The following is a 13,168-nucleotide window of genomic DNA, read 5'->3' on the forward strand; positions in this document are numbered from 1 at the left end:
GTCAGCATCATTTTTTTCCTTTCCAATCTCCGACACACACACACGTTCTCTACACAGTACCTGACTAACACATTGTAGTGACAATATGCCCAATGGACACCTCCTTTTCTCCCGTCTTACCCATTTCTTCAAGACAATACTGTACCTCCAAATACCGCTCAACACTGCTGCACACAGCCTTTTTTCCCGCCAAGTTCGCGTCGTTTCATGGCGGCGGCGCTTAGCCGTAGTCCGGCCTTTTCGCAGTGTGCATGAGTTGTAAATCTGGAGGCGTCCTGTGTGGTCCGGCTATTTCTGGTACCTGCTTTGACACTCTTTGCTCTCTTTGTGAGAGCTGTGAGAGGTCTGGTCTCAATTCTCATGCAGAAGGGGCTCGGCTAGCCAATGGGCGCGCAGAAGTTGCCACGCACTGTTGCCGAGTTAAGCTGCTTCGGGCCCGTCACACCACCTGGCCACGTTGTTTACGGTCGCCGATCGGTCTCGACGATGGGAAGGTTAATGCACAAGAGGAGTTTGGTAGCATGGAAAGTGCCTCCTAGCTGCGGGAACTGCTACTCTTCTGGTAGCATACCAAGCGGATCGCCCCTGCCAATACTTGGTTCCTCGTCATCCTTTGTTGGGCAACCACGAAGGTGAAGTGTACCTAGGTAGGTATCTATAGAAGAAGGTACCTCTGATCCGTTGTTCTGCCTGCCTTTCCCTTTTCTTTGAATTTGCTTGCGACTACCACCTAGTACCATCTTACCATCTCTGGTATTCTCTCGTTTGAACATCTCGAAATGCTATCATCATCACTCTCGCTTCTCGCCCTCGCCGGTGCTGCTTCTGCTCAGGTCCGCGGCTTCAACTATGGCGCCCTCTACGCCAACTCCGTCGCTCGTCAGCAGGCCGATTTCGAGGCCGACTTCAGGGCTGCACAGGAGCTTCCCGGTGTAGGCGGCTTCACATCCGCACGTCTCTTTACCATGGTGCAAGGCTACTCTACAAACACGGTCATTTCTGCCCTTCCAGCCGCCATCTCGACCAACACATCTCTGCTGCTCGGTATCTGGTGCAGTGCAGGCCAGGAGGCTTTCAACCAAGAGCTCGCAGCTTTGAGGACTGCCATCTCGCAATATGGCGAGCAGCTCTCCGACTCCATCATTGGTATTTCGGTAGGTTCTGAGGACCTGTACCGCATCTCGCCAACTGGTATCGAGAACGAAAGTGGTCCAGGTGCTGGACCAGAGCAGCTCGTCAGCTACATCTCGCAGGTGCGCGATGTTCTGAGCGGCACTGTTTGGGCTGATAAGCAGATTGGACACGTCGGTAAGTCCACCGTGGGGAATCTCGCATGCACAGCATTCGCTAACTGGTGACTTCTCTGCAGACACCTGGACTGCCTATGTCAACAGCTCCAACAACGCTCTCATTGAGGCTCTTGACTGGGTCGGCGTTGATGCGTACCCTTACTTCGAGACTACGAACCCCAACAGCATTGAGAACTCTCCCGATCTCTTCTTTAACGCCTACGATGCCACTGTCGGCGCTGCTATGGGAAAGCCCGTCTGGGTAACCGAGACTGGCTGGCCTGTGACCGGAGGCCAATCTGGCCAGGCCACGTCTGGAACTGCGAATGCTGAGCTGTACTGGAAGGGTGTCGCATGCCGCCTTCTGGGCAGCGTGAACACTTGGTGGTACCAGTTGAATGATGGTGCTCCTCAGGACGTCTCGTTCGCTGTGATCCCTGCCGACCGCGGCGAACCTCTCTACGATCTCTCTTGCTCAGCCTCCGGCAGCAGTTCGTCGAGCGCAGCCATGAGCGCCACCTCTATGGCTTCGTCTGGCTCCACATCCGCTGCCTCTGTCACTGCCTCTGGCTCGATGCTCCTGGCTCCTACTGGCACACCATCTGCTCGTCCAATGAGCGTTTCTGGCGGCGCTGGCGCCATTGCTACGGCTACCCCAGACACGGATACGCCAAGCGACAACAACCAGAACGTGGGCCCAATTGCCAGTCAGCCAGCAGGCAGCGGAGCACCCATGGGCACCGGCATGGGGGGCGCAGGTTATCCCGCACCAATGGGCACCGGCGTGAGTGCAGGCTCACCAGCTGTCAGCAACGGTACCATGCCAGGCTCATACTCACCATCAGCCGGCCCCAGCATGCCAGCTTCTTACACTGGTTCAGCGATTGCAAACGCACCAGCAGTCGGACTCCTTATCGTCGGTGCGATCATGGCCGCGTTGTAGTAGACTATTTGAGTCTTTGATTTTGTCTCTCTCTCACCAAAAAAGCATCAGCAGGGCATTGGGGGAAAGGAGCATGTACAGGGGGAAAATAATGTCCTCAATGCATACATAATAATGACACCACATAACGACCGAGAAGTGGACCCGAGTAAAGTGTACAGTACATGCATGACGTGGGAAATAATAGATGTCGTTGCGCAGTACCTAGGAAGTACGGTAGAGAAGTTTCGTATTGTACACAAAACAGCATCAGGTGTCTTGCGACGAAACATGGGATTCTACTCGATTGCGCCCAATGTTCCTGCCCAAATACTCTGACTGCCTTGTTTACCTATAAATGACTCAAACAACCGCAGTGCTGCCCGGTTGACGGTACCTTGATGATGGATGAGGTGTACCTACATTGTAGGAGTAGAAGGTAAAGGTAAGGTACGGCAGGTATGATATCACAGAACAAACAAGGTGACGCAGACTACGACGATATAAATAAAAGACGCATGAGTCTTTTAGGTGTCCGTTATTGAAGTTGGGTATTGTGGTAAGGTACAGTAGGAGGTAGAGGACAGGGCATGCCCCCATTATACGAGGTAGGCAGGCAGGCAGGCAGGCAGGCAGGAGAAGTTGCCGGTGAAGCGGTGAGAGTGACGTGACTGGGGAGACTGTGAGTGTGAGTGTGAAGCATAGAATTTGTTAGGAGAGAATTTGTTAGGAGAGAGAAATTATTAGGAGAGAGGAGGCTGAGGAGGTAATCTTGCGCAAAAGTCGCGCATTGAATGTGGCACACCGCACACCGCACACACTACACCCCCCGGGCAGTCTCAGTCTCAAGTCTCCAGACAAGCGATGACATGGCCCCTTCTCCGAGGCTGCCACCGCGATCGACGACCATCATCATTTCTGCGCCACGAGCTTTTTTTTTTCCTTTCGCTTTCCCGCACTCGCACTCGCGTTCCCACCACCATATTGAGCTGGTAAGGCACGCACGTACGCACACACACAAAATACTGATCCCCTCTTCTCTCTCTGTTTTCTCTTTTTCTGCCTACTACTACCATCTGCACTTCGCTCTTCTACTACTCCTACCTCCTCCTACTACTACTGACTTCCTCTACACCACCTACTCTACCTCTACCTACATACATACACTCTTCCCCTTGTTCTAAGAGAGAAGAAAGGACAGTGGTATGTAAATTCCCGAATGTGTGGATGGTCGCCGGCGTTGTTTCGTTGGTTGTTGGTCATTGGTTACCAACGTGAATGGAACCTTCCGCTCTCGCCGCTGCCGAGTCTTCCTGCTGAAAATAATCGCACACACTGCACACTGCACTACTGTTGCGACTACCTTACCCTCCTACCTCCTACCGACCCGACTTGTTTCCTCTTCGCCTTCCCACCTGCACCACCTTCACTACCACCACCACTACCACTCCCCCCTCACTCGCTCACTTGAACACCTTCTAACACGTCCTCGCCGACTCAGCAAGCCGGAACTCTGGCTCGACACCACCAGTGACTCGCCTTTGGTCTTACAAAGGCACCTTGCCGACCACGGCTTCGACCACAGTCTCGGACCATTTTCTCGCACGAGCACATCGCCACATCACCAACTCGAAGCCACCTCCACCACCACCACTCTCCACCACCGCCTGACCGCACCACGGATCTCCCTGCTTTCTTCCTTGAGTTGTTGCAACAACAACCTCCCGCCGCCGAAGACAACACCCAGCTGCCGCATAAGAGTCATATCAAAGCTCTTTCCCATCCGGGGGAAGAGTCTGGCAAGCGCCACCTAGGAACCGTTCGCCTTGATTTCGCACCTTTCAAGCCGCCCTAACGACCTTTGCGAAGACCCAGGCACACACTTCACATCACTACCGACCCATCCACTTATCTTTCCTTGACAAGGGAATGGCACCTAGCGCCATCGACACCATTACCAACCACATTGATTACCTGTCGTTGAAACAGACGACAGACTATATCGATACCCATCCCGTCTCCGACTACGATAGCGGAGCCGATACTCAGTATGGCGCAAAGAATGCCAGAGGAATGATTGGAGCTGCGCTGCAGCAGCACATTGACAACATCGATACGGACGACTGCGAAGCGGGCGCAGAGGACGCCTTCTTCGTGGCCGACCTGGGAGAGGTCTACCGCCAGCACGTCCGCTGGCAAAAGCGCTTGCCACGTGTTACACCACACTATGCCGTCAAGTGCAACCCCGACAACTCGGTCTTGCGCCTTCTGGCCAAGATGGGAGCGGGATTTGATTGTGCAAGCAAGGCCGAGATTGAGCAGGTCCTCGCCATTGGAGTAGCTCCATCCCGCATCATCTACGCGCAGCCTTGCAAGACCAAGAGCTACCTCAAATACACGGTCAAGACTGGCGTCAAGCAGATGACATTTGACAACACGGATGAGTTGTACAAGATCAAACAAATCTCACCCGCTGCCGAGCTGTTTCTGCGTATCTCGACCGACGATTCGGCCAGCTTGTGCCGATTGAGCCAGAAGTTTGGCGCCGCCATGGACGTGGTGCCAGAGCTGCTGTCCCTGGCCAGGCAGCTGGAGTTGAATGTGGTTGGTGTCGCCTTCCACGTTGGTTCTGGAGCGTCAGACCCGTTGGCATTCCGACAGGCTGTCAGCGATGCACGGTCGGTCTTTGACCAGGGTGCGGCGCTCGGCTTCAAGATGCACACTCTCGATTGCGGCGGCGGCTTCGTCCCGGAGACTTTCGACGAAATGGCACCTGTTCTTGCAACTGCAGTGGATGAACTCTTTCCACCTCACGTTCGCATCATTGCAGAGCCTGGTCGCTACTACACCAGTACCGCCTTCACCCTCGCATGCAATGTCATTGCTCGTCGCACGGTCGAAGACAAGGCTCTGGGCGGCGACACCAGCTACATGCTGTACATGAACGATGGCGTGTACGGCAACTTTTCCAGTATCATCTTCGATCACCAGCACCCGGTCCCACAAGTGCTACGCAACAGCACTCGCGCCGATGGCTACAATTACTCGTTTGCTGGAGAGTCTCTGGTGGACTCGGGCTATGCGTCGGGCGAAGACGACACCACGGTCTACCGCAAGCCGATCACCTACTCGGTCTGGGGACCCACGTGCGATGGAATTGATTGCATTGCTGCCAAGTGGTCCTCCAAGCATCTGGTGGACACTGGTGATTGGTTGTACTTTGAGGATATGGGAGCGTACACCAAGTGCTCTGCCACTCGCTTCAACGGCTTCACCGACAAGCACGAGACGATTTACGTTTGCAGCGAGCCCGATGCCGTTGAGCTCATGGAGATGTAATGGCGAGCGATGGATGTTGCACGATATGGTTATTGGTGGCATCCCTCGATGAGAGATGTGCGTCTCGAAGATTGGCAACTTGTTTCCGCATGTAGTGTATATTGGATTATGGATATCGTATCATACCGTTCCCATCATGGCGACATCAGATTACCAAGAGATTACCAAGTCGTGTGGATGGACTCTTTCCGACGTTGGGGCGACACGAGGTGAGGGTGGTACGCGCAAGCCAATGTTTATCAATACCGCAGCACCTCGAGGTATCTGAGGTAACGCAGCAGGATTTCTATCCCGCCAAGTCATTCTGATGTCACTCATGGCTGGGAAGGCAGCGACGATCTCTGTTCCTTCCTGCCTACATGTGCTACCTCTAACTTGACTACCTGACTCTTTTCATATATCCACATACCGTACCTACCTAAGTATACGTTGTGTGTCACTCCTCTCATCATCATCAGCGGCCATGTGCTCTGCACCAACATCACTTTCCACGTCTCTCTAAAGAATAGCACCTGCCAAGCATCCGGACCGAGATCTTGACCAGGGGACGGCCCCGGCCACGACTTCACTCAAGTCTCACGATGGACTTCATCCCCTTCCTCCCCACCACCACCATCACCACTACCACTACGGACAACAATGGCTACGGCAAAAACCGAAGAGACGGCTCGACTTCCTTGGACGCCATTCTGGGAGCCTTCATCCCCACCTTCATCATCGCCGTCGTGTATCTCTCCGTCTTTCTCCTGATTCGGAACTACTTTCGCAAGACGTATGCGCCACGAACCTTTTTGGGAACGATACCTGAGAAAGATCGCACGCCTGCTGCTACTGGTACTGGTACTGCTCATGCTCATGCTGCCGAGGGAGTGTCCTGGTTTCATGATTTTCGGAGTCTGCAGGATCGATTTGTCCTGAAACATAATTCGCTGGACGCGTATTTGTTCTTGCGGTTTCTCAAATTTGTGATTGTCGTTTGTGTGGCTGGGTCGTGTTTGACATGGCCGATCCTGTTTCCTGTCAATGCGACGGGAGGGGGGAGAGCGAGTGAGCTGGACCGCATCAGTTTCAGCAACATTGCGAAGAATTCGCACCTCTGGGCGCATACCGTGGTGGCGTGGGTGTTGTTCTTGGGTATTTTCGTGGCCATTGCGTGGGAGAGGTTGAGACTCATTGGGATTCGACAGGCCTGCTATCTCAATGAGACGCATGCTTCGAGGTTGTCGGCAAAAACGGTGCTGTTTGTGAATGTGCCCAAGGATGCGCTCCAGCCGGACAATTTGAAGCAGTACTTTGGTGCTCAGGCGGAGCACTCTTGGCCGGTGAAGGATACTGGAGACCTGCCTGACTTGATCGAGCAACGCAACAATGCTGCCTATGCTCTCGAAAGCGCCGAGTATGACTTTATCGTCAAGCATGCAAAAGGCCAAAAGAGCAGCCCACGGGTAGCAGTACTATCGGATCCATCAGTGGAGAATGGTCACGGACGCTCGCAGACGAAACATCGGCCCACCCAAAGAACGCCCATGGTCGTGGGGAAGAAGGTGGATCGGATTGAGGCAGCGCGTCAGAAGCTGCTCGACCTGGAGGAGCGTATCAAGGCTGTTCGCGCTGCGCCCAGTAGGAATATACCGGGCGAAGGCGCTGTGTTTGTATCATTTGCAAATCAAGAAGCCGCACATCGAGCCTTCCAAGAAATCACCTTCCACAAGCAGCTTCCACTAGAGGACCGCTACCTCGCGGTGCAGCCCAAGGAAGTGCTTTGGCAAAACGTACAGCTCCCAGTCGCCACTCGACTGAGCAAGGCCTCATTGGCTCTGATCTTTGTGGTCTGGTTCACCATCTTCTTTGCGATTCCCGTGGGCCTGATCGGAACCTTAAGTAATGTCAACGAGCTTGCCGACCGAGTCAAGTTCCTGAGCTTTCTCAAGGATCTGCCAGACTGGGTGCTCGGCCTTCTGGTAGGGTTTGTGCCTCCTGCTGTAGTCAGTTGGTTCGTGTCATATGTGCCCAAGCTCTTCAGGCACATTGCCAAACTCTCAGGTGAACCGACTATTCCCCAAGCTGAGCTGAAGACCCAAGCGTGGTTCATGGTATTTCAGGTCTTCCAGGTCTTCTTGGTCACCACTTTCTCCTCGGGCGCTGCAGCAGTTGCAACCAAGATCGCTAAGAACCCGGGCTCGGCGACAGACTTGCTTGCCTCCAGCCTGCCCAAAGCATCAAACTTTTACCTCACTTACTTCATTCTGCAAGGCACCACAAGTGCTGCAAGCAACCTTCTGGATTACTCCGAGCTCTTCGAGTACCTGTTCTACGAGTACTTCTGGAACAAGACACCACGGGAGAAGTATCAGACGTATGCGCAGATGCGAGGCACACCATGGGCAGCGTGGTTCCCCAAGTACACCAACTTCCTCATCATCGCCACCGCATACGCCTGCATTCAACCACTCATCATCGGCTTCGCAGCAATCGGAGTCTCCATGTTCTACCTCAGCTACCGCTATAGCTTACTCTACGTCCGCCAAACCAAGATTGACACCAAAGGCGAAGCCTACAAACGAGCCCTCCAGCAGATGCCCACGGGGATATACCTCGCCGAACTATGTCTCATTGGTCTCTTCGGTGCCAGAAAAGCGGCCGCACAAACTACCTTGATGATCATCCTCCTCGTCCTCACAGCAGTAGCAAACTTTCTCCTAGACCGCATGCTGCAACCGCTCGAACTCTACCTCGGAATCGACAAATGGCATGCGCAAGAATCCCTCATTTCCAGAGAAGAAGGCACAGATCCCAATGACGAAGCAGCAAGACACGCTGCCACTCACGGACACCGTCTCGGTCTCAGCAAACTACCCCATCCCGCTCCCAGATGGTTATCTGACGTGTTCGACTCCATCGTCACCACTTCTCGCGAGCAGATCCGCTCTTGGCTAGAAGAAGAAGAAGATGATGACGATGACGATGACGAGCTTCAGCACCATTTGAGTGAACAAGACATGGAAAAGGCCTATCTCGCTCCTGCATTCACATCCCAGACACCAAAGCTATGGATCCCAAGAGATGTCTATGGAATTTCCCAACAGGAAATGGAAATCAATGTCCAAGAGGGTATTCCGACGACGGATGACGAGGCAGAGGTCGATGAGCAGGGGAGATTGCATTGGAATCATAATGTTGAGCAGGTGCCGATCTTTTCTCGGCCCAAGGTGGTGTGAGAGTGAATATCTCGAATAATGGGATGAATAATGGAATGGTACGGTACGGTACGGTAGGGTACGGTAAAAATGTAATTGGTGTGTTTGTTGCTGGTGTATAGTAAGGGTAAGAGTAAGAGTACCTAAGAAGAAAAAAAGGGAGGAGGGGGCGGTTTATGTATACTTACTTACGATGTTTCCGCGAAGACGTGACAAGCGAGATCAAAGACACCGAAAATCAGTAGACATGATATATTTGTTTGATTCATATAGCCTACTTACGTACGTACGTACGTCTGTCCTCTAGTCATCGGCGTCAAATTTGACTTGCCTCTTTTTTTTGCGCTTGACTCGAGCGATGGGCGTCTCTTTTTCATCTTCTTCATCTTCTTCTTCTTCTTGTTGTTGTTGGACATTGACATCCTTTTCCAATGTATGCGCTTCAGCCTCTTCGTCGGACTGCGACTTGTCCTTTTTCTTTTTCTTCTTCTTCTTTTTCTTCGTCTTCACAACACCTTCATCTCCATCTCCAGCAGCAGCAGCAGCAGCAGCACGAGGCTCGTCATCGTGCAAGGCAACAACCGCCTTCTTTTTCTTCTTTCTCCTGACTACAGTGCCCTCTTCCGGCTCCTCGATCCTCTCCTGCTTTCTCTGCAATTCCAGCCGAAGTCTCTCCACCTCTTTGATAGCGCGCTGCATCTCTTCTTCCTCGGCTTGACGTCTCTCGAAATCGTGCCGATTGGCAGAGCTGGTGTCGTCAAGCGATAGTGATGACAGACCGCTGCTATCGACTTGCAACAGCGATGTCTTCATGGCTCGAGAAGCGAGAAAGGTCTTGGCAGGACTCGACGAAAACGAAGGAGGTGTGTCACCACCACCACCAAGCGTCTCATCTGCGGCGACCTCGAAATGCTTTCGTGGTTTCCTTGCAGGCTGTGGAGAAGGCCGACGTCGTTGCTGGATGTCGCGAGGGTCAAGCTGGAGCTCCATCACCGGGATGTCATCCACATTCAAATCTTCGCCATTGGCATTGCGAAGGATATTGTGCATGGGCGTAGAAGCCCCGGAGCCACGTTCCGAATCGATGTAGTACGGGTCGTCCTTGTATCGTTCTCTACGTTCCGCTTTTTTGCGAAGCAGACTCTCGCGATCCACCTCGGCATCTGAGTCTTGGTAGGAAGTCATTCGCTGTGGTGCTCCGGGTTCCAAGAAATCTGCTGCGGGCCTCGAGCTGTTGTTGCTGAGTGATGTTGTGACTGCCGATGGCTTTTCGTGATAGTATCTGTAAACCTCGTCACTTGCCTCTTCATAGTCTGTATCATATTCTGCTTGGTTAAGAAGGAATTCCAGGTTGCTGTTAATGTATTGATCGAGATCCAGGCTCTCTGGCTTCGGCACATTTCGTAGAGCAGATGCAGCAACGGGGTTGAGATCCATGCCGGAGAACAGAGCGGGAATGGCTTGCGTCAAAAGCAAAGGCGGCTCGGAATAGCCGTTGTCGACATCTGTGTCTTGATTGGAGGCTGCTTCGGAGGCCAACCGCATCAGGTCGAGGTACTCTACCGCGCGCTCTTGCACTTCGAGGTTGGGATGTAGTGTTAATGGCTCCAGAAAGTGAATGATCCTGGACGTCCACAGAGTCGTCGTGTTTTTTCTCGTCGAAGTCCATGACACTTGTTGGTCTCCGGTGAGAGCAGCAAATATCTTCGTTATGGCCTGCAGGTAGCTTGCGAGAGGCTCTGCCGGCAGTTGCGCACTCGAAGTGTGCAGCAGCGAAGTGAGGACGGCCTCTGGATCCGGTAGCATGCTGGCATACTCGCCCGCGATGAAGGCTGCAGATGTCAGAACACCTTGGCCGCTGTTAGTACCGGCCGGAAATAGTTTGTCACGTTCCTCAATCAAGAGCAGAGACTCTGCTGCAGCTGCAGCTTCAGGCCGTACTGCTTTGACACGTACTGCCACGTTGAGAAGCTCGGCTCCAATGCTGTCGGCAACTCTGGAAGTCGACGTGGAAGGACATTGCTTGACCAGTTCCAAGAGAACTCCGATGTACCAATCGAAGTCGTTCATGCTGGCGTAGTTACCTTGGGAGCACATTTCGAGGATCCGCTCAATCACAGAGGTCCGGTAGTCTTCTGGGAGTGGTGGCGCCAGCGTCGACTTCGGCTGTTTCGGTCGCACTGGCGCTTGCAAGTCGTCGTCATCTTCCATCGCCATCGGCACGATCTCGTGGTGTAATTCCCGATCATTTTCGGGGTCATCTACGACCGATGCTCTGCCGGCTGTCTTCAGCTGCTTCAACAGTCTTTCCACCACAGTGGAGAGATTGTGAGCATTTACCATTCCCACTACCAAGTCCAGTGCTCTCGTTCGGATGGAAATGTCCGCATCGTCAATGCACTCCAGTATGACATCCTGATGCTGGCTCACCAGATCCGCATGACTGCTCGTGATCTTCACAAAGGCTAACAGAGCCACATATCGCAAGTTGGGATCACCTTCAATCACCAGCATTGCCCGTAATTTATTCACACATAATCTCGCGATTTCGTCTCCCTCCGTCGTGCCCTCTGCAGCCTCCATAATGCCGCCCTGGATAATGCCATTGATGCACTCATATAATAAGCTCATCGCGGGGGTGGTCTTGATGATACTTGTGAGTGGCGGCAATAGCTTCTTCACCAGTCTCGGCTCCAGTGGAGTCAGGACCGAAAACAGCTTGATGATCTTGATCGCCATCCAATTGTTGCCTCCCGCGGTCAACAGCTCAAACAGTCGAGGAGCCAGGGGCAAGAAATCTGCAGGTCGTCTCCATCCCAATTCGCAAATCACATTCACAATTGCAGCGGTGACACTCGGATCTTCATCCTCGTCCAGCAGTCTCTCCTTAATCTTCGGCCAAGCAGGCCGTAGTGTCTCTGGATAGACCAAAGCAAGTCGATACAGCGTGACAATCGTCTTCTTCCTGATGGCAGGTAAAGAGTGCGAAAGTCGAGGTAGGAGGTCGGTCAGCAAAGAATTAGCCATACCAGGATTGATGACGTGCGGGATAGCATTGAGAGGAAGTTGTATCACCACTTTATCCGAACTCTGTATATCCTTCTTCAGGAGGTTCTCCGCCAACATGAGCACTTCGGTATCAGGTCTGAACGACTGCACTGCAGCGAGATATCCTACTCTCTTCTGCAGGTACTTTCCGCTGCTCATCACTTCGAGCACGTTGAACGAGGCCCAAGACATATCATGGCCAAACATCTCAAGGTAGACGAGTTTCATCAGAGCGGTGGCTTTCTGGTCCATGTCCTGACTCTTGATTTCTTTGCGGCATTCCTGGAGAGAAAGGTGAATATATTCCCGCTCGTTGCCCTTGTGGGCGCGCAAGCCGCGGATGAGTTGGTAGATATCCTTTTCAAACATGTTGACGGTTATGATCGGGCGGCGGCGGCGGCGGCGGTGGCAGCGGGGGAGGTGTGCTGTCGTACGAGAGCGCGCGGGAGTGATGCACGCAAGTCGAGAAGGAGGCTGCTATTCAGCATATTGCTGGTTCGCGGGGAGGATCATGCGATGATGGTAGCATGTCGTTCGCGAGTAGGTATTCAGTGTCGTTCGTTGGTGCAGACCGCTGTACCGTGTACTGTGTACTGTGTACTGTGAGTGTCGCTCCGTTGGCAATTCTGGAGCGGCGTCTCTGGTGAAAGTAGGAGGTACCTCGTAGTGCAGTAGGAGGTCAAGTAATTATTGAGTGGACTATGTATAATACAAGCACTTCGAGGTTGCTGAAGTGGGGCCGAAATCTTGCCAAGGCCTGCGTTGAGGGCACTCCCGTCCGCGTGACCGTTACCGCGTGATAATGGATTACCTAAGGTAGTTCACCTTGTGTATATCATAATGTCACTTGTGAGCCGCCAAGAACAATGTATGGCGTGTACACCTGACGCGCACTCGTTCTGAGGTACCCCGCGCGCGTCAGTTCTTGGCACGCACTCGAAAATAAAACACTGCACTCGTTTTCAAATCCACTAAGTTCTGTAAAATATCGACAAAGGTAAGTTTCTAACATTCCAATACTATTTCAGCACTGACATGGTAGTAGTACTACCACTACCACTACCACTACTACCACCACCACTACCACCACCACCACCACCACTACCACCACCACCACCACCACCACCACCACCACCACCACCACCACCACCACCACCCTCCTACCCCACCACCCTCCTACGCAGAAATGGATACTGTGTATGAATCCAAGGAATATAAGGCATACCAGGTAAGTACCTATCTACCGTTACGGTAACGTTACTGTAACGGTTCTAATAACTTTCTAGGCTGCTGTCGCGAGTAAGAATTGGGAGATTTTCCCGGCCTTTGAACCAGACGCAGCTGGCGAGTGTGTTGTCCACCATGGCGAGAAC

At 52.9% G+C, this 13,168-nt stretch overlaps 4 protein-coding genes across 4 annotated transcripts; 3 read left to right on the forward strand and 1 right to left on the reverse strand.

The window, feature by feature from the left end:
- Positions 1-661: 661 nt before the first annotated feature.
- Positions 662-2,497, forward strand: SEPMUDRAFT_151274 (glycoside hydrolase family 17 protein). The gene is made up of 2 exons (XM_016906711.1): positions 662-1,308; positions 1,370-2,497. Exons 1-2 carry the CDS (start codon positions 780-782, stop codon positions 2,230-2,232), a joined length of 1,392 nt encoding a protein of 463 aa, XP_016758413.1. The 5' UTR covers positions 662-779; the 3' UTR covers positions 2,233-2,497.
- A 791-nt stretch (positions 2,498-3,288) lies between these two features.
- On the forward strand, positions 3,289-12,310 carry SEPMUDRAFT_71582 (DUF221-domain-containing protein). Its single transcript, XM_016909946.1, has 2 exons — positions 3,289-3,414; positions 3,713-12,310. Exon 2 carries the CDS (start codon positions 6,132-6,134, stop codon positions 8,766-8,768), a length of 2,637 nt encoding a protein of 878 aa, XP_016758414.1. The 5' UTR covers positions 3,289-3,414; positions 3,713-6,131; the 3' UTR covers positions 8,769-12,310.
- Positions 3,589-12,310, reverse strand: SEPMUDRAFT_151276 (Adaptor protein complex AP-3 delta subunit). Its single transcript, XM_016906712.1, has one exon. It carries the CDS (start codon positions 12,162-12,164, stop codon positions 9,051-9,053), a length of 3,114 nt encoding a protein of 1,037 aa, XP_016758415.1. The 5' UTR covers positions 12,165-12,310; the 3' UTR covers positions 3,589-9,050.
- Positions 4,141-5,550, forward strand: SEPMUDRAFT_50590 (ornithine decarboxylase; the record flags this gene model as incomplete). Its single annotated transcript, XM_016909169.1, has 1 exon — positions 4,141-5,550. The coding sequence occupies one exon, from the start codon at positions 4,141-4,143 to the stop codon at positions 5,548-5,550; it is 1,410 nt and encodes a 469-aa protein (XP_016758416.1).
- Positions 12,311-13,168: the final 858 nt, after the last annotated feature.

The sequence above is a fragment of the Sphaerulina musiva genome, assembly GCF_000320565.1.
Source record: "Sphaerulina musiva SO2202 unplaced genomic scaffold SEPMUscaffold_9, whole genome shotgun sequence".
Lineage (NCBI taxonomy): Eukaryota > Fungi > Ascomycota > Dothideomycetes > Mycosphaerellales > Mycosphaerellaceae > Sphaerulina > Sphaerulina musiva.